This window comes from Anopheles cruzii, chromosome 2 (genome assembly GCF_943734635.1).
Source record: "Anopheles cruzii chromosome 2, idAnoCruzAS_RS32_06, whole genome shotgun sequence".
NCBI classification, from domain to species: Eukaryota; Metazoa; Arthropoda; class Insecta; order Diptera; family Culicidae; genus Anopheles; species Anopheles cruzii.
In genome coordinates, this window is record NC_069144.1 from 47,666,573 (window position 1) to 47,685,571 (window position 18,999).

The window sequence follows — 18,999 nt, forward strand, 5'->3', positions numbered from 1 at the left end:
TTGAAAAGTGAATGGTACAACAAAGGAGCGAACGTCTATAAAGTAACCGCGAAATAAAAATGTGCGGTGGATTGCTCAAATTATGCGAAATCTCCCGTTGATGAATGTAATTCAAACGCCTTCTGGACTGGACATGATTCTACAAAATGCAAATGAATTCATAACTAGAGAAATGGAACGGGCCAAACATTATGCGCTTATCTTGGCTCCTCCTCGGTTCCCATAACGAGCCACTACAAAGTGTTCTGAATGTATCGCAATTGCCCTGTCGGGTTATCTTATCTCGCGCCGCGCTCCAACCGCAAATGCACGGTGGTGTCCCACAAACATCCTGCGCCACCCCCGTGCTGCACCTTCCGTGCAACCGAGGCCAAACGCGAAGATTCGTGAGCAGAATTTTAAAATAAACAACAAATTACTCTCGCCAGTGTTACGCAACGAGACGATGGAGGTCATGATCGCACAGACGGCTACGCAGGGCACTGGAAATTTGCGCGACCAGCTACAGGAAATCTTCCACCCCGCCACGGGCACCAGTTCTGCCGCCGCGTTCTCGGTGGAAATATCGACCAAAGATGACACCGCCATCATCGAGCGGCTGCGTGGCTTATCGCCCCAACCGATTTTCTGCTCGCTGCCCTGGGTTTCGGATGAAAATTTGCGCTACGAGGACGACTTCAGCCGGACGCCATCGCTACGGTTGGCGGGCCAATTGCAGCAGGCCCGGTACACGGTCGTGAGTCACCTATCGTGCTACAATCTGACCGAGCGGCAGGTGCAGAAGATACTGGCCACCGGCCTGGTGCGCAATCTGTTCATCGTACGCGGTGACACCGTTAATCCGACGCAGCGCTTTACCCACTCATTCGACCTAGTCGCCTATCTGCGCCGCGACCCGGTTGAGGATAGTCCCGATCGCAGCACCACCGCCTCATCCGTGCGCCTCACGATCGGTGTCGGTGGTTACCCGCAGGGACACCACCAGTCACGATCGGCGGACGACGAGTTACGGCATCTCGCCGAAAAGGTTGCGCTCGGGGCCGATTTTCTGCTCACGCAAACGCTGTACGATGCGGCCTCGTTCTTTCACTACCGGGACCGGTGTCGGGCGGCCGGCATTAGCATCCCGCTGGTGCCCGGTATCTATCTGCCGCACTCGTACCGTCAGCTGCAAACGATGTTGGGCTTTACGCGCGTTACACTGCCACCGGCGGTACGGGACACGTTCGAGGCGCACGCCGGCGACAAGCCGGAGGAGTTTGAAGCATTCGTGGTGGAGTACTTTTCTGGCGTCGTCAGTGAGCTGCTGGCCCCAAACGAGATCGCAGGTGATCCGGTGAAATTGGTGCACTTTTTCACCTTCAACAACCTGAGGCTGCTTCAGCAGGTCCTTGATCGCGTCAAGTTCGAATAAAGAGAACGGGTCCAGGTCCGGGACCGGCTTCAATCCGCGGATGATGCTGTTTCTGAGTGGCTTCTCTAGTTTTCTGTATAGTTTTATTTATTCATTCCATAGACTTGTTTGGTTTTCGTACAAATATGATGATGATGACGTCAGAGGGGGCCGTCTACACGCGCGCGGACATTCTTCTTCCCGAGAGTGCCGTCCCTGTGGCCGCTTCCCTGCTAGCTTCTCTATCCCCGCTACGATTCGCTCGTATCACCTAAAACCCCTGTGTGTGTGTTGGATGTTGAAGTTGATTGGATTTTATGGGCAAAACACTTTGTCCCGGCCCGGAGCGGAGGGACTCTGCACTCCACTCCGGCTGGCGCTTGTGGTCTAATAAAATGTGCTGATGAAGACTAACTTCTCACAGTTGGCCGGACCGACGTTAAAATACATTCAGGGGGAGGGGTCGGGTCGGGTTCACATTCGCTGCCTGTTCCGGTTTTTGGGGCCGGGTTTTTGGAGAGTCTGCCACCAGGAGGTTGTGTTGCCTTCTATTAAAATGTTCGAAAACTGTGTAACGATTTTTAAATTTTCTAAAAAAATATTGGCTGATTTGGTTCCGCTTTTTAACCTCTCTCGATGCCGGGGGACCTCTTGACTCTATAGCCGGGTTCGTTCTGTAGTTCTGGGTTCTTTTAACATTTTCTAAACACAAACAACACTCACGCTTCGTGTCAACACTCTCGTGACCGTCTGGCCGTGGACAATAAGTTAATACAGAAGCAGGCAGTCGAAGCCAGGACGGAGCGCGGCAAGAGTGTGCCGGATCAGGATGACCTCACGGATCGGATCGGCTGGACTCTCCTTAAAATGGGGTGCGAATGAGAATAAGTTATCGTGTAATACTTGATCGCCACCGACCGATCCTACCGACCGGGCCGCATGTCGATCACCTTCTCTTCGCCTCCGTCCCGGTGTCCCGTCTGCCAGCCTCTAGAACTGAGAAGGAGAACTACGCGATCCTCCTGTTCTTCTCCGTTCGCTGCTTCGCTTCTACAGCCATCAGCCAATCAACAATAAATAGTAAGTTCCGTCGATCGCAGGACCGTCGGTTTCTGTTGTTGTTGTTGTTGGGGGGAGTTTTCTTCCTTTGCGCCACGCCATCAATTACCATATGCCTAAAGAGGAGTTCTTCAAGTGGGGCCCTTTGTTTCCTTGTGGTTGTTTCTCTCCGCTTCTAAGTTTTACCCAAGCCTAAGGTTCTGCCCGCTTACAATGGGTTGTCTTAAATAAAATGTGTTTCCGAACGAGTTCCGCCAACGGACAGCTCCTTGTCTCCTTGCTACTGATGTCTCCAGTTTGGGATTTGTTTTGAAAAAATGTATTTTTTTCTCGTTTCCTGTCCCCCCCCCGCGAGGGGGATGGAAAAAAGTGAGTTGTTGAGAGGTGCGTTTATGAGGGCTTGTCTTAGTGCCGCCCGCCGCCGGGCGTTGCTATTGTTATGATGAATTAATGTGTGATAATGTAATGAGGATGAGTGTGCCGGCAAACGGTCTACCGTTGCCGACGAGTGTTCCGTTCCGTTCAAGTGATACTATTGTTTGATATCCGTTATGTCGGGATTTGCGAGGGGGTTGTTGCTGGGTGCTGGGTGAATTTCGGCGAAAAAATACATTATTTCTTACAGTTATGTAATATGTTGCATACGAACACTAGCAGAAACACACTTAAATTTACCGGTGCATCGATCCGACCGTGTAGCGCGCGCGCATTGTTGGCCAGATGTTTGCCGTGCCCGGCACACCACAGCCCGATCCATACACCGCTTGTTAAACACGCGCCTGTTTTCAAGCCTTACAATGCCGGGACCCCTCTCCCGCGGGGCCCGGGTTGACCCGGTGAGACTTGAAGTATAAGTAGTATATACGGACACGATGGACACACGTCAGAACTCAGTAAAATCTCGATCGCACGGTGATCGCGACGACTATAGTCGAGATTTTACTAACTTCCTCTGCGTAACGGGGTCACGGTTCGTGGCGCCGGCGCGCCACACACACACACACGCACATTGAAAAGCAGATTGATGAAGGTTATCAAACGAAATATGACATTATTACAATCTTACGGACGGCACACGTCTGAGCCACCGCCACAAGATTCCGCGCTGCTCCGGGAGCAAGTAACACAACTGTTGAACCACTGACTAGGGCCATCCGTTGCTCCCACCTGTTGCTAGCTCCTAGTCAGCGATCAAGACTCAACTCTACGCGAATGAGAAATGTGGTTACCCTAAGTGCCCATGTCCTAGCGGCCACCAGCGAACGGTGTTCTGCCACAACACTCACTCTACAGATACTACGTGATTCAAGAACCTTCATGCACATCTTGTCTTCTCCGTCTGCCCTTTTTGCTGTGTGTGTGGTTATTAGTCAACTCTTGGCTTAGGAAAATGGTAATCAATTCTGCCGTCGTCGCCCGCAGTCCTTGACCGGGCTTGGGCGACGCGCGGTGCCGTGTAGCAGGTGTCACCGGCAGGTGTGGATTCTGTCTCACACGGCCGGCACCAAAGCCGCAGGTGGTCGCAGACAGTGGCGTTGCTGTGACCGAGGTACGGATGCAACATGCGCCACCGGGTGCGGACCGCCAGCCGGCACAATTAGCAAATGTTTCGACAAACAATCAAACAAAACGTAACAAAAACTCGGAAACAATAAACTGGACCACCGATGTGGGAACCAGCCGCACATTCGTCGCCTGTCCCCCTCGGGTGGGGTGGCTCAACTCTTTGTGCTGTCTCACCACCAACACGCGCGTTCCGCTGCACTACCCTAACCACTGCCCTTACTTGCTGGCCGTCGCCGCTATGGCACCGTCGTCGCTGGAGGCACCAGCCACCGGCGGCGCCGCCGACGAGGAGGAATTGATCGCCACCGGTTTCGGCTTCACGTTGTCGAGCCCGATCTTGGACAGCATCTCCAGTGCACAGCGGGCCGCCTCATCCTGGGACTCTTGCAGGCTCGCGCCGCTTCCGTGGCACATTTGCGGTGGTTCCGTCGTGAGCACCACCAGCGTCAGATACTCGCCATGGTTTCCTTTGGGGAAATCGGAAAACTGGACCTGCAACGAAGAAAGCGGAGGTTCTCGGGTCAGTCAGTGCGCCTTAAACCGTGTGCGCGGTCCGGTGTGCGCGACAAACCTCAAACTTCAATAGCTGCGCCAAGTACATGAGCTGCTCCTTGTTCCGCCCGACGTCCGGTTTCGATGGTGTGCTGGCGGCCGACGACTGCACAGCGGTCGTAGCGGACGCAGCTTGCGTACCACCGGAAGACGCACTCGACACACCGGAACTGTTGGTGGCCGTACTGTCGTTCGAAGCCGTACTGTCGTTCATTAGATCCCTCGCTGACGCATCACCGCCTTTGCCGTGCTGTGCCGTACCTGTGGGGCGAGAAGAGGAGTCGTGGAATCATTCTCCGAGGGCAACGCTGCTGCTGCTCGTTACCATTACCGTTCACTAGCGCGCGTGTATCCGATGCCTTGGACGGGACGATCGATTCGTTAAACACAACCTTGCGCTGGCCGTTGCCAACCGTGGTGGCTTCCGCGTTGGCGGCCGCCGATTGGTTCTCCTTGTTGACGGCGCCGCCCGCTGCCGATGGGACCGCCGTTTTGGTGACCGCAAAGCCCAGCTCACTCAGCAGGCCCTCGGCTGCGCTCCATTTGGCCGCCTTCTTCGTGAGGCCCACACCGACCGCACACTTACCGGCGGCAGCCACCTCGATCGTGAACTGTTTCCGCCGCCCGGTGGACGATCGGTCACCCTCGATCAGCGTGTAGACCGGTTGCTTTTCCTTGCGCGCCTGCTGGATCTGCATCAGGCGCGAGATGGGATTCTCCTGTTCCGAAACGTCGGCCACCGATTTGTCCTTGATCAGGTTGCGGGACTTTTTCTTCGCGCCGGCCACCATCGAACCGTCTGCGGCCGGGCCAGACAACGCGCCGCCGACGGTGGCAGCATTCTTTTTGTTTCTCCGCTCGCACTGCGAGCGTTCTGGCCACGGAGCGGCCGTAACGCCGTGGGACGACGACGCAGTGGCCGCAGACTCCTGATCGATCGTTTTTTTCAGCTTGCGCAGCTCGTCCAACATTTTCTCGGCCGCCCGCTTCTTCGACTGCTTCTTGCCGGTGCCCTCGCCCTCGGTCACGATCGTGCCGACCTTGCACTGCGTCACGAACACCGTCATGTGCGGGGGGCCCTTCTCGCTGATCACTTCAAACTCCACCGGCAGCTGGCACTGCACGGCCAGTTCGTGCACGAGCGAGATCGGTGACTTGAGCTCCGCATTCGGATCAGCGCCAGCGTCACCGTTAACGCCCGGGTCGCCGCCGCCAGCACCGACCGTTCCGTCGGCGTTCGTGTGTTTCCCTCTCCCTCCCTCCCCGCCGGCACTTTCGCTCAGCGTCAGGGGCTTCAACACTTCCAGCGCCCGAGCGGCGGCATCGTGGCGTGCCGCTTGCGGAGTTTGACCTTCACCGAGAAAAGTCCGCTCACCGACGCGCAGCGTAGCTTTGTAGAGCTCGTGAACGTTCATTGGCCCGGCCGGAGAACCGTACCCGGCGGCCGCCGCCGTATCGCTGTGATGATGATGGTGGTGATGCACGTGCGGCGGATGATGATGGTGATGGTGAGGGTCCTCCAGTCCGCCGCGATGGTGGTGCGCGTGAACGTGCGGTGGCGGCGGCGGTTGATGCTGGTGTCCCGGGTGGAAGCCACCCATACCTCCCCGTCCGCCGCCACCGCCACCCGGTGGTGCACGACCCCAGAATCCACCGGGTCCTACTCCACCGCCACCACCATCTAGACCGTGTGGATGGCCGTATCGTCCACCAGCACCCGGTGGCAACCCGGATCCCCCGGAGCCGTATGGCAACAATCCAGGGGCGCTGGGTGGTAGTTTATCGACTGGCCCCGGCCCCAGGGCGCGCCTTCCCGCGTTACCGCCGGGAGGAAAGGCACCGCCATTCGCGTACTTCGAGACCGGCAACGGGGACGCCATCACCTTGTAGACCGTCGGTTCGCCCCGCTTCATGGCGAGCGCGTTCAGCTCGACGGTCGGCGTGAAGCTGCTCGTGTTGCCCTTCACGCCGCTCTTCGTGCGCCGGTTCGTGCGCGCTGGCGGATGTTTGTACTTGGTCTCGGCGATCGCTTTACCGGCCGCCTCGTGCTGCGCCTTCTTGATGCTGGCGCCCTCGGCCGTGTACTCCTCGTCGCCGAGCTTGAGCGTCACGGTGAAGCGCTTCTTGTGGGCCGGCCCCGTTTCGCCCGTCAGCCGGTACTGGTGCAGTATCTTGTTGTGCCGGGCCAGCTCGTTCACCATGCACATGGTCGTTTTCTCTTTCATGTTTGCCAAGGTTTCTGTCGAGTTCGCTGAAGATAGGGAATCCACCGTCGGCCCCGTCGCCCCTTCCGCCACCACCACCAAGGTTGTATCGGATCCCGGAGCCGATGCTTCCGGTGGCGAGACCGGACTCGGGACTATCGAAACGATCGGCGTACAGGGAGCGTTTGCACTGACGGTAACCGGAGCCATAGTCGTCGACGCTGGGGTCGACGATGGATGGGCATCCTTCGTGGCCTTCGCGCTCGCCAAGGCGGCCGGTTTCGATTTTTCCGAGTACACACCGCTCCCCTTCGGACCTCCTCCGATGGTCCCGTTGGTCTGTGATGTGACGTGATGTTGCTGTTGCTGGCTGTGATGGTGTACTTTTTCTGCAAAAAGAAAACAATCGGTGAGACTTCGGAAAGGGCTCCCGGGTTGGGAGGACATTGCTTACGGTCTGTGGTCGAGGGTATGTGGCGTGTTTTGGTACCAGCCGGTGTGGCCGCCGACACCACCGGTATCGGCGGCTGCACTGGTGGAGCCATCGCTACCGAGTGGTGCACGGAAACGGGCGGTTGGTGCTGCTGGTGTGGGGCCATCGAGGGTTTCCCATGCTGGCCGCCGTACGGTGGAGGTAACTTGCCAACAACGCCGGGATGCGGTCCCGGCGGTGGTGGCAGTGGTCCACCCGGGTGCTGCTGATGCGGTGGCGGGCCAACGGTCAGGGCGGGCGGTGGATGCAGATGGGCCGCCGTCATGGGCAGTGGCTTCGGCAGGCCACCGTGAATGGTGGGCCCGTTCGTGGTGTAGTAGCCACCGGCCGTTGGCGGCGGTGGTCCGGGCAGCGGCTTTCGATGGGGTGGCGGTGGTACTTGCATCTGGAGATGCGGACCCATGGCCGCCTGATGGTCTCGAGGGTGGTGATGCCGGGCGTTGTTCAACCTGAAAGTGGACCAATAAAAGTAATTGAAAAAGACTGCCAAAGCGCCGCCACCACGACGTTCGTAAGGACGGGCTGGTGGTGAACGGAGCGAGCGTTTCGCCACTGGCCACGGCCGACGGTAATTCTTGGTTCCTTCGTAGCAGTAGTAACGATCATCCATCCTCCCGTTCGGTGGTGATCCTCTCGACGTCATCACCACCTCGACGTCGTCATCACCGAAGCTCGTTTGCTCTCGATCCTTTCGCGATTACTGCCACCGATGGACTGGCGCTCGAAAGGGTCCAAAACGTACTGGCTAGACCTGGCGCCACTCAGCGTTGGGCTCGCGGAATTGCCGTCCCCTTCGGTCACTCGGCCTGAGAGCCTGCTGGCTGCCAGAGTCGAGAGTCTGACCGCAATCTGATTTTCCCTATTTACTGTGACTGTGTCATATATTATTAATATGAACAGCACTGTCAACCCGCGTTCCTGGCCGGTGGCCGGTGTTTTAAATCGCTTCCCCCGGGGCGCCCTGTATGCTTTCAGATAGTTTTACCTATTCCGTTGCCTATCGCCGGGATTCCTCCTCCGGAAAGTCAGGCAATAGGCACGTAAAAAATCGGATTCTTACACTCGTCTCGTCTTCGTGCACAGGGAACAATAATTCCAATGATCCTTTCCGCTGCGTAAGGGAGACTCGGCCGCCTGGTGCCAACGGTTCCCAACCGAAACCGTGCGCGGCCATCTCGCTCGTTCGCCCAGCACGACGGCATCCGACAGCGTCCGTACCGGTTCGCGTGGCATTCGCGTTCGGTAACCGGCTTTTGCCATCATCTCTCTCGCTGCCAAGCTGACAACTTCCTCTGCGGCGGCCACCATCGGGAGCCTTTGGAAGCACGGCGCAGACGAAAGAGCAGCAGCCAGGAGCGCGTAACTGGACTGACGAGGCACTGACAGCGAGAGGTGAGAAAAGGATTTATGACCATTTACCGAATAAAACAAATAAATAAACGGCCATTCACATCCACGCGGTGTCCTGGGTGTCCTGCTGTGCGCCCGTCGAGCCCGGGGTTCGCTTCGGCCGGGGAAGAAGACAGAAGCAAGCACAAGGACTGCACCAGGCGGAATTTGGAGCATGCGAGACCCCTTACCCGAGAGTTCCAAGTGTCCAGTCACCAGTCACCGTCTGGCCCACGTTAATATAATCGATAGAAACATATTTTTAATCCTACAATGTGGAGGACCGTCTTGCTTCTTAAGAAGCACTATTCGGAGGCCACATTTGCTTTGTGCGCCCTCCTCTCTCTCTCGGGGGGTACTCTGCGTACTTGCGAAGCCATAAAGAGTCACAACAACGGCGAGGCGGCTCCCTTCGAATGGTGTCACTGCGTCGACGACGTCGTCGTCGTAGAGCATGGAAATCACATTAAAATATTCATGTGTGAAAAATGGATCGGCCACACACGGGAAACACGCGCGCGGAGGCCGAGCCACTGAGCCACAATGTCTCGCTGCCGAAAAAGGGCGCGAAAGCTGCACAAAGCGTTCCGTTCGGACAGCGCGCGACTTTTTCAAGGGCACATAAATTACGGCCGGATGTGGAATGCGATACCCCCAGGAAGCGGAACTTGTCACGTAACACTTTGCAACACCAAAAAAGGCATCGGCAATAGTGCAGCCCAAAACGCGGACGGTAATTTCCCATCAAATCCACGCCAAACGGCGGAGCAGCGCCGTGGCCATTTAACCAATCCGCTAACGCTAAGCCACCGGTTCAAATTGACGTATCGTTTTCTTCTCTTTTTAATTGCCATTATGCTGTCATCCAGGAGCAGCCATCGAGGCATCCACTATTAACGAGAGGTCCTGCTGGGCCGCGGTATTGCTCCTTTCCGTGCGGACAATGTTGGGCCGGCGAAACCTGTGGCCAAGGGACAACACAAAGCATCGGGAGCATCGCGTTGTTGTGTTTGCTGTTGCAGGTCCAGGTCCTATGCTTTAGGCAGGGAACCCCTCGATTCAGCCCTCGATCTCTGGCCACCGGACCTCACACGGGCCCGGTGGGGTGGCCAGCGCCAGATGGGTGCATTTTAAGCCTCTCTTAACTTCTCGCTTGTTTATGCAAATAATTGCATCCTGGCATGTATTAAAAACGCACCTATCTGCCTCTCTGTCTCTATGTCCTGCTCATTTTAACAAACGCAAAAAATACGGACCTCTGACGCCGAACTGACAGTCTTTTTCATATTTCAGGAGAGACCGCCGCGCGCGCCGCACCCGACTTCCACGCCAATTCCACGTTTCATTCATCACTTTTTGTCACTGCCAATAGGCGCGCCGGAATCGTTTCCCTTCGTCCTGGCCTAGGCCGAACATTATTTCGCAGGCGCGCAAGGGGATTCCCTTTTTTCGCACACAGATTTTTTTTTGATACAAAATATGCATTTCATTGCAACGCGTTTCTTTATTGCTTTCCATCACCCGGACGGGGTTCGAGACATTCCCTCGCCGTTGTTGGTTGTCTGCACGCCACAGCATGGGCCATCATTAACGGGTCGATTTTGTCGGCGGGTCGTCGAATAGATGCCGGTGAACCCGTGTGGCCGATCCCGTGGCGCTTCTTGTGCCATGGAATGTTCACAAACGGCGCGGCAAATCTAAAGGCAAATATCGAAAAAGGCCACATTGTAAGCAATGTCCAGAGCCTACTTCTATTTTTAATGCATGTTTCGCTCTCGTAAATAGCGGTCCATAAGACGTTGCGGGGTCGCGTCGCGCCGGCTCTCGCCCTATGTTGCACACAGATTATATTCCATTTTTATTATTCACTTTAATGACACGCATCATAATGCGTGCGGTGCAACCGGTGGGGTATCGCACGCTGGCGATGCGTAACAGTGCAGCGGTAGTACAAAAGGTGCGCCGCGAACGGTGGCTTCCAGTTTCGTGGCATCCGTTCCGCTGCCGAGAGGGGCCCTGGCTGACCGTTTATGAATATAGCATCTCGTCAAACGCATTCTGTCCGTTTTAATTTTGCAACCCGTCAGCTTCTTATTGACATCAGCACAGCCGGACCGGAAGGAGAGCAGGCCACCAAACAGCCGATGGTTCCGCCGGTATGCTGCAGCTTTGGGATCGGGATTAGTCGCGGTCGTGTGCTGCTGCTGGTTGGCAGTCAGCCACGACGCACCGTGTTCCCATCGGAATCGGACAACAATCGGATGCCTCATTTCGCCCCTGATGGATCCCGGACGGGGATTAAGTAAACAATCGATGGTACAACACTGCTTACATGTTCCACCAGCAGGCTTACTTTGATAGCGGCATCCTTCATTTTGTGTAAGTTCGATGTGAGAGTATGGCTTGTCAAAAAACATGGAAAAATTGAATGCAAATTGAAAATCAAAATCTCCCGAAAAAAAATCCACAGGACAGCGACGTAATGGTCAGTGTCCGGACAGTCGAGTGATAAACGGGCCGATGGTATGGCGAAATAATTGTACCGATGCGCAGAGCACACGCGTTGCAGACACGCGGCCAATTATCGATTTTACACCTCTGCCCCGATATTCACGCGTCATCACAGCACCTCAATACGGTTGTGTTGCATATGTACCGCGAGAGGTTTATCATATTATTTACTTATTTTTTTCCTCGTTCAATCGCTACAAAGTTCTCGAATTGGCTCTCCTGTGGGTTGTGGGGAGATGCAAGTAAAATTAGCCGGGAACTTTGGTACAACAATTGAACATTTTCCTCGACCCTTTTTCTGTAAAACCCTAGCATGCGTTGCGTTGAGTGTGCTGATAAAACGATTGCATTCCTGGCAACTTCTGCTAGCTATTCGCAGCCAGCTATGGTGCACGTTTTTTCTTGGTGTCTCGCATATGTTGCATTCCCATACCGTTCCGTATATGTATTCTCTCCGGAGGGATGAAACTCGAAACGCCGTGTCAAGCAATCGACGGCTGTAAGGTTTTACTGCTACTCTATTGAATTTCAATGACAGTGGCAGCATATGTTTTTTGGGTTGTGAGTTGCTCTTTTAGTAATTTTCGCATCTGATTATGCATTGCAAAACTCACCGATTTGCAGGATGTTCCCGCTGCATGCTGTGCGGTGGAAGGTTAGAAAGATGAGGCAGATGTGGTGGTGGCTGCTGATGGGCCGGGTGTAGCCCGGGATGCTGTTGCGGTGGCGGCATGTGTCCGTGCATGATGACGGTTTTTTTAGGCGAGCGTTCTTGTCACTGGCGGTGATGAAAACCCGTTCCGGTGCGAACCGGCTCAATCTGAATCGGTTGCTGGTGTTTCGATTTCCGTTGCCTGTGGGGACCACCTAATTTGATCCACCACCACCACGGCGCGTTATAGCGAGAAAACCATAGACTTTTGCACGACACTAACTGCACGATTCACTAACTCGCTCGCACGTGACGCTTATGCACACTACGCACACCAAAGCACGGAGGAATTATGTTGCAGCGCAGGTGGTTGAGTGCTGTTCCTGCAGCCAGCAGAAGTAACTGTAACGAGAAGCAAATACCAAATCGATTTTAGAGGGCATAATTATAACGCGTTTCAATGGTTGCTGTAATGGTTTGTCGTCACTCGGGCTCAAGGATGGTACACACGAGGCGACCCTGGCGCATGTGATCAGCTGTTTGGAGGAATCGTTGTCCTTTTTCTCGCTGCCCATGACCGGGCGAACGGGAAGTGCGCAACAAGCGGCACATCCGGCCCAGCAGCAGCAGCCGTTGTAATGGGCATGAATGAAATAACGATCGATCGCACGAATCACTTCGCACGCACGAAGGGGAAATTTTTGCGTCTTCGGTCCACGTCCACGAAGACGAGCAGAGAGTTCCTTTGGCAAGCGAACGCGACACACGGGGCAAGGACACAGCTGCCCCCAGAAACAGATAGCTACGTCGTCCTTCCCCTTTTTGAGGTGTGCGCTGCTGCGTTCGTTTTCGTTGGCCTTCCTACGGATTTTTTTGCGTCTGCTTTTTTATGCCTGACGTCAAGGGCGGTCATACTGGACGGTCGAAAAGAAGGCGACGAAGAAATTGTTTGCATTTGATTCCATCATCGCCATCATGGCGACAATCACAGCCACAAAAGCTACCAGATGGACACCGTTTTGGCCTCGCAACCCGTGATCAACCGAGTACCTTTTTAGCACGCGTCCCTGCTTTACACGATGCGGTGATGCCCGGAAAGGGTTTCCTTTGGGCTTGGAAGCCGTTGTTCTTATTTCTGCAGCACACTGTGTTCACTCCGCACGCTGAATCGATGCCTTTTTAGCTTCATCCGAACCACCAGTCACCAGCAACAACAAAAATTTACACACGCAGTGAGCACGTTCACGGCTTTTCACGGGACGGTTGCCCCCGCTCTGGTATGCGTCGTAATAGCAACACCTCACTTTCCGGCTAAATGCATCGCAAATGGCTGGCTGCTGCTTAGAATCATCGGCAAACAGTAAAGAAAAAAGGGTTTTCTTTACGGTGGATTTTCCGCAGGGGAAATAAACTGCGGTAAGTTATCTAAACATTTGCTGGCTTGCTTGAGCTAAGGAGAAAACTGACGGCCGGAGATCGCTCCGAAGGCCAGAATGCGAAACTCTTCTTCTTGCTCGCAGTTTTGCCGTTCTATGCTGTGAGGTGACAGCTGCGCAGATCGACTTATCGTTCAGGCGTCATCGCTGAACTCACAGCATTCGGGCTGTCAAGGTCAATCGACAGCTGTAGCGCGCGAAACTTTGTTTAGGTCCGCATTTCAACATCCCTTCGATCGATTCAGTGTGTTTTTGTGTGTTTATTGTTTAATCTCTAATTATGCCTGAAGAAACTCCGTCGACTTCGTCTGCTTCGACCGCCAAGGAATCGGCGGCCGAAGGCAAAAAGAAGAATCTCCCATGGTAAGCATTCTTCCTTTGCGGTAACAACCGGCGTTTATTGTGATTTTGCGTTCTATTTGTAGGATTGAAAAATATCGCCCACAGAAGTTCGAAGAGATTGTCGGCAATGAAGAAACGGTGGCACGATTGGGAATATTTGCCACCCAGGGCAACGCACCGAACATCATCATAGCGGTACGAAGCCCACGCTTGTTTGCTTGGGTCGTAAGACTAACGTTGCCGTTTGTTCTCTTGTAGGGCCCTCCCGGTGTGGGTAAAACTACGACGATTCTCTGTCTGGCACGTATCCTTCTCGGTGCCAACTTTCGCGAGGCGGTGCTGGAGCTGAATGCTTCGAACGAGCGGGGCATCGATGTGGTGCGTAATAAGATCAAAATGTTTGCCCAGCAAAAGGTAACGCTGCCACGCGGACGGCACAAGATCGTGATTCTCGATGAGGCGGACAGCATGACCGAGGGCGCCCAACAGGCACTCCGGCGCACGATGGAAATCTACAGCAACACAACGCGGTTCGCACTTGCTTGCAACACGAGCGAGAAGATTATCGAGCCGATTCAATCGCGCTGCGCAATGCTGCGCTTCTCGAAGCTTTCCGATGCACAAGTATTGGCCAAAGTGGTAGAGGTGTGCCAGCGAGAGGTGCTCACTTACGACGAAGATGGGTTGGAAGCGATCGTGTTTACGGCACAGGGCGACATGCGGCAGGCTCTCAATAACTTGCAGTCCACTGCCAACGGGTTTGGTCACATCAATGGGGCGAACGTGTTTAAAGTGTGCGACGAACCGCATCCGCTGCTGGTGCAGGACATGCTGCAGCACTGCGTTAAGGGAGACATACATAAGGCGTACAAGATCATGAGCAAGCTGTGGCGCCTCGGGTACGCGGCGGAAGACATTATAGGCAACGTGTTCCGGGTCTGTCGCCGGATGGACATGAATGAGAAGCTGAAGCTGTATTTTATACGTGAGATCGGTGAAACGCACATGAAAATTGTCGATGGCCTAAACTCGCTGCTGCAGATGACAAGTCTGCTGGCTCGCATGTGCGAAGCCTCGTTCGAGCATCAATAAAAAAGTAACGGAGCAATTTCGTTTTAACTTCAAATTTTCTTGAAAACGTAAACCTTTCGAAAATGCCACGTCTGGCAACACTGCATAAAATGTCACACTGTCAGTAGGTCCTTGTGTTTATAAATGTGCCACTAACCGGTGCTTTCGGAACGAAAATGGGAGCTGAAAGTGCGAGTAAAGTGCTAGAAGGGCTGCTAAAACAGGGCGCGGAGGGTAAACTGTACACCGCCAGCTACAAAGGTAGCCTCTGCCTGGTAAAGGAACGGTTCGAGAAGAAATACCGACATCCGCAGCTTGATCGACAGCTTACCCGGCAGCGGATCAAAGCGGAACAGAAAGCTTTTCAACGGTGCGCAACAGCTGGCGTCGAAACACCGGCCCTGCTCGGAGTCGATCTAGATGAACGAAAAATCTACATGGAATACCTGGAGAAAGCCATAACAGCAAAACAGTTTATCGATGAATGGATGGCAACGTCCGATGAATCAGCAACGACAAAATCGGAGTCGCCCAAACTGAAGAAGCTGGCCGAACAGATTGGTCGAATTGTTGGGGTACTGCATCGAAACAACATCATCCACGGCGATCTGACGACCTCCAACATACTGCTTGATCCTCTAGAAGGCGACGATTGCCTCCCGTACCGCTTGGTGACGATCGACTTTGGCCTTTCGCATTTTAGTGACAGCGCGGAGCACAAGGGAGTGGATTTGTACGTCCTGGAACGGGCAATTTCGAGTGCACACAGTCAGCTACCGTCGCTGTTTGGGATGATTCTCGAAAGCTATCGTTCGCACAACACGAATCGATGCGATGAAACCATTGCCAAGTACGAAGAAGTCCGAGCACGGGGCCGGAAGCGCACGATGGTTGGATAATTGGCTGACTTTTATTGCAACATCGAACATGTGTAGATACGTTTACCCGTGTACGGCTCGGCCGTCAACAATAAAATAAAAAAAACCTTTCCCTCGAAACAAGTACCATCTTAGAGGCGATTTGATTCCATGAATCATTCAACAGTTTACAATCGAGAAGCCATGCCACCGGAAGCTACGATCGATTCACCGGTAATATAGCTCGCGTCATCCGAAACGAGAAATGCGCAAACTCCCGAGATCTCCCTTGGTTGAGCGATTCTTCCCATCGGGATCCGCGAAAGGGTTTCTTCTTTGGCGGCGTCCGACTCTTGCAGCTGCAGTGAAAAGAAACGCCGAATGCGATTAGTAACAAAAGCACCACCTAGGAAATCACGATACTTACCGCACCGGCAAATTTCGTTTCAACCACACCCGGAGCAATACAATTGACACGGATGTTCTCCGGGGCCAAATCCTGACTGGCGGCTTTCGTTAGCCCGAGCAATGCGGTTTTGCTGACCGAGTAAGCACCCAGCAGCTGGAATGGTTGGAAGCCAGCAATCGACGAGATGAACACAATGCTGCCACCCTTACGCTGCCGGATGTACGGCAACACCTCCTTGGCCAACAGGTAGGAGCACTTTACGTTCACTTCGAATATTTTGTCCCAAGCCGACTCGCTGCAGTCTAGCACGCCACCGACTTCCGGGTTAACGGCAGCGTTCGACACGAGAATGTCAATGCCTCCATACTTCTTGGCCGCGTGATCAAACAGTGCCTGGCGATCGGATGCATTCGCAACATGGCATTTGATTCCGGTTACCTCGAGTCCCGCTTTTTGCAGCCTGCTGACAGCGCTGTCCACATTCCCCTGCTTCCTGCTGCTTATTACTACCTTGGCACCTTCCTGGCCGAGTCGTTCTGCGATGGCGAAACCGATGCTGTAACCGAAAACGAGCTGATAACGAGCGCACGGTATGGCTCTTTGAGCGCTCCGGTGTGTTTACCCTTCAGTCGATGCCGTTACAACGGCCACCTTGCCGGTAAGTCTCTTGGCCGCAACTCCGGTCCCACTGCAAAGATTACGATCCATTGTCAAACGCTTAGCTTGTGCCAGTGCGGTTCCACCAAAGGTGCGCAGCATATTGCCCTTGTTCGAGGATCGTAATGATTATGCGATAAGTGAACTTTGAAACGGTGCGAATGATAACAGAATTCGTTTGTCACGGCCACGAATGTTTGATGTTTACATTGCGACTGACGTCTTTGAGAAACTTTCCGCCAACTGTTATACGAATCGTATAACAGCTAGCGAAAGCTCAGGACGCTCTTTAAGCTTTCGTCGATTGCGCATCCTACAATCGTTATAAATGCCGGTCTGTACACTAGATGGAGCGAATATCCTGTGGTTCTTGAATGTTCTTCTGGATTCTCATTCCTGCTCTTTGAAGAAGTGAACAAAAACTTCCCACGAAAGAGTGAGAATATCTGCTCTATGGTTGCAGTAGTTCAATTTTTCAGCCTTCATGGGCTTCAGAATTTGATTCTAATCTCTATCACCGATTCTTTGACTCGATGGCATCATGGCGTTAGCAAACAATATGTTCTTTAAGGACCCCTTATAATATGCACTTCTTTTAATGAGTGCTAAGTGAATGCCTAATCAGCGAGGAGCTTGTTCATCGTCAGCGAACCACAAAATTCGGAAAAAACATAACATAACACAGAAAGTGGATCGCATGCTTGGAACTTTACCACCGCAGGGAACGAGTCGTTTGAATACGGCAAATCTACGGGGCGATTCATCTTTCTAAATCGTTTCCATTCCCAGCAGGATGCAGGAAATCACAATGAAGCGCTTCTTTATCGCGAAGGCCTCGTGCAGTGACGCAATTGCTTTATTGCTGCCGTCGCCGTAATCAGATGGCCGAGATCAATCGACCATCGCGTGAGGGCAGATTGGGCCAACGTGGTTGAGAGATGTATTACCTTATAAAATGAAACGAAAACCCTCGCCAAAGATGCGGTACAACGATACGCACAACGTCGGGACAATTCCACTTCATTAGGAGGCACAACCCCTCCAGGCGCAGTGCTTCGGTCGGAACGGCTTCGAAGATCCCGTGCTGGCAGATAGCGGTGTCCTAGCAAACACAAAAGCAGGTCCAGCCCAAGTGCTCATCGTGGATTGTGGCCGCTGCGAGTCGGAAGGCAATAAAGTCAATTTATTTAGTCTATTACGGGATGACGACACGTCCGATGGGCCGCAGTGGATCTTTTTGCCAACGGCCCCCTTGAACGCATCGTTTTATGGGAGTCGCTAGAACGCTGCCCGGCCCCGCCAAACCCGGCAGAAGTGTATAATTATTTCGAACCCACAGTAATTGCGCCCTGGGCGGTATTTTCCCGTGTTTGCTGGCCGGCCGGCCGGAGGGTTCGGAAATCAACACCAAGGATCAACCGCGCGGGATGGCAATTGAATCGTGCAAAGGGTGTCGCTAGGCCAGACCGTACGAACGAAGAAAAAAAAAGAACAACGATTTACACCAATGTAATTTGGTTTTAAGTCGTTCCAAATTAATTGTTAATCGGAGAATAGGAGGCCAACCCACTGGCAGGATCGGTCCGGTGGGAGTTGATGCAGTGATAAGTGGTGTGGCTTTGCTGCCATTCTTCATAGGCATCAAGTGGTGGCTGGTTGGTCCTGGAAAAAGGTCCTGTGGCCAGTGGCGTATCAGATTGATAATTTATGGTACTTTTCACTATCTCAACTGTTGCTCAAAGATTGCCCTACTGAAAGTTGTTTAATGTTGAACCGAAATGTTGTTCAATGTAAAGTCGGTCGGATATACTGATATTAGGGAAATAACCATCGGCTATTGGTTTGATTTACTATCAGAATTCGTAGTTGCGGATAGGGAAACTTCGCCAATCAGACCAACCTGGACTAAGCCAGTTGGTGCAACGATTACACAAAACACGTTAATGGTTTTATGGCTTTACCACAAAGAGATGATGGCGCTGCGATAGAACCACTGTACCACTTTCTGGCACCCAAAGGACACATTTTAAAGTCCATTTGTACGTACATCGTCGGCGCGACACCGAGAAAAAACCGGGTGGCCGTTTATCACTAATCCAATCAAGAGGTCAAAATCCAGTGCTTGACCAAACATGCGTGACAACCGAAAGTGGCGTTCAGAACATCCGCGCACAACCATTTACATCTGGCATCATTCGAGTTCTCCGCGACGCTGCGGACGCGCATTCAAATTTTCATTGCACTGTCACGGTGCCGTTGCCGATGGAAATGATAATGTCTCAATTTTTACAACACACTGCCCTCGGAACGTACATAATTTTTGTCGACTTGGAAAGTGTTTTCCTTTTGCCAGCTCTCTCGGCCCCGCCGGCGTAGGGACAACGAGGTACAACTAAACACATTTACGC

General features: G+C 53.4%; 5 protein-coding genes across 5 annotated transcripts; 3 read left to right on the plus strand and 2 right to left on the minus strand.

Moving 5' to 3' along the window:
- Positions 1–345: 345 nt before the first annotated feature.
- LOC128267783 (methylenetetrahydrofolate reductase (NADPH)) lies at positions 346–1,446 on the plus strand. The gene has a single exon (XM_053004703.1). The coding sequence runs from the start codon at positions 446–448 to the stop codon at positions 1,412–1,414; it is 969 nt and encodes a 322-aa protein (XP_052860663.1). The 5' UTR covers positions 346–445; the 3' UTR covers positions 1,415–1,446.
- Positions 1,447–1,495: 49 nt separating this feature from the next.
- Positions 1,496–11,912, minus strand: LOC128279210 (double-stranded RNA-binding protein Staufen homolog). The gene is made up of 5 exons (XM_053003639.1): positions 11,782–11,912; positions 7,229–7,716; positions 4,896–7,163; positions 4,590–4,831; positions 1,496–4,510 (listed from the first exon to the last, which is right to left on the minus strand). The coding sequence occupies exons 1-5, from the start codon at positions 11,910–11,912 to the stop codon at positions 4,235–4,237; spliced, it is 3,405 nt and encodes a 1,134-aa protein (XP_052859599.1). The 3' UTR covers positions 1,496–4,234.
- Positions 11,913–13,513: 1,601 nt separating this feature from the next.
- On the plus strand, positions 13,514–14,689 carry LOC128266850 (replication factor C subunit 2). Its single transcript, XM_053003640.1, has 3 exons — positions 13,514–13,618; positions 13,681–13,792; positions 13,856–14,689. The coding sequence occupies exons 1-3, from the start codon at positions 13,536–13,538 to the stop codon at positions 14,687–14,689; spliced, it is 1,029 nt and encodes a 342-aa protein (XP_052859600.1). The 5' UTR covers positions 13,514–13,535.
- A 155-nt stretch (positions 14,690–14,844) lies between these two features.
- On the plus strand, positions 14,845–15,656 carry LOC128269045 (EKC/KEOPS complex subunit TP53RK). Its single transcript, XM_053006388.1, has one exon. The coding sequence runs from the start codon at positions 14,845–14,847 to the stop codon at positions 15,565–15,567; it is 723 nt and encodes a 240-aa protein (XP_052862348.1). The 3' UTR covers positions 15,568–15,656.
- On the minus strand, positions 15,566–16,765 carry LOC128269044 (dehydrogenase/reductase SDR family member 4). Its single transcript, XM_053006387.1, has 3 exons — positions 16,557–16,765; positions 15,953–16,490; positions 15,566–15,884 (listed from the first exon to the last, which is right to left on the minus strand). Exons 1-3 carry the CDS (start codon positions 16,691–16,693, stop codon positions 15,714–15,716), a joined length of 846 nt encoding a protein of 281 aa, XP_052862347.1. The 5' UTR covers positions 16,694–16,765; the 3' UTR covers positions 15,566–15,713.
- Positions 16,766–18,999: the final 2,234 nt, after the last annotated feature.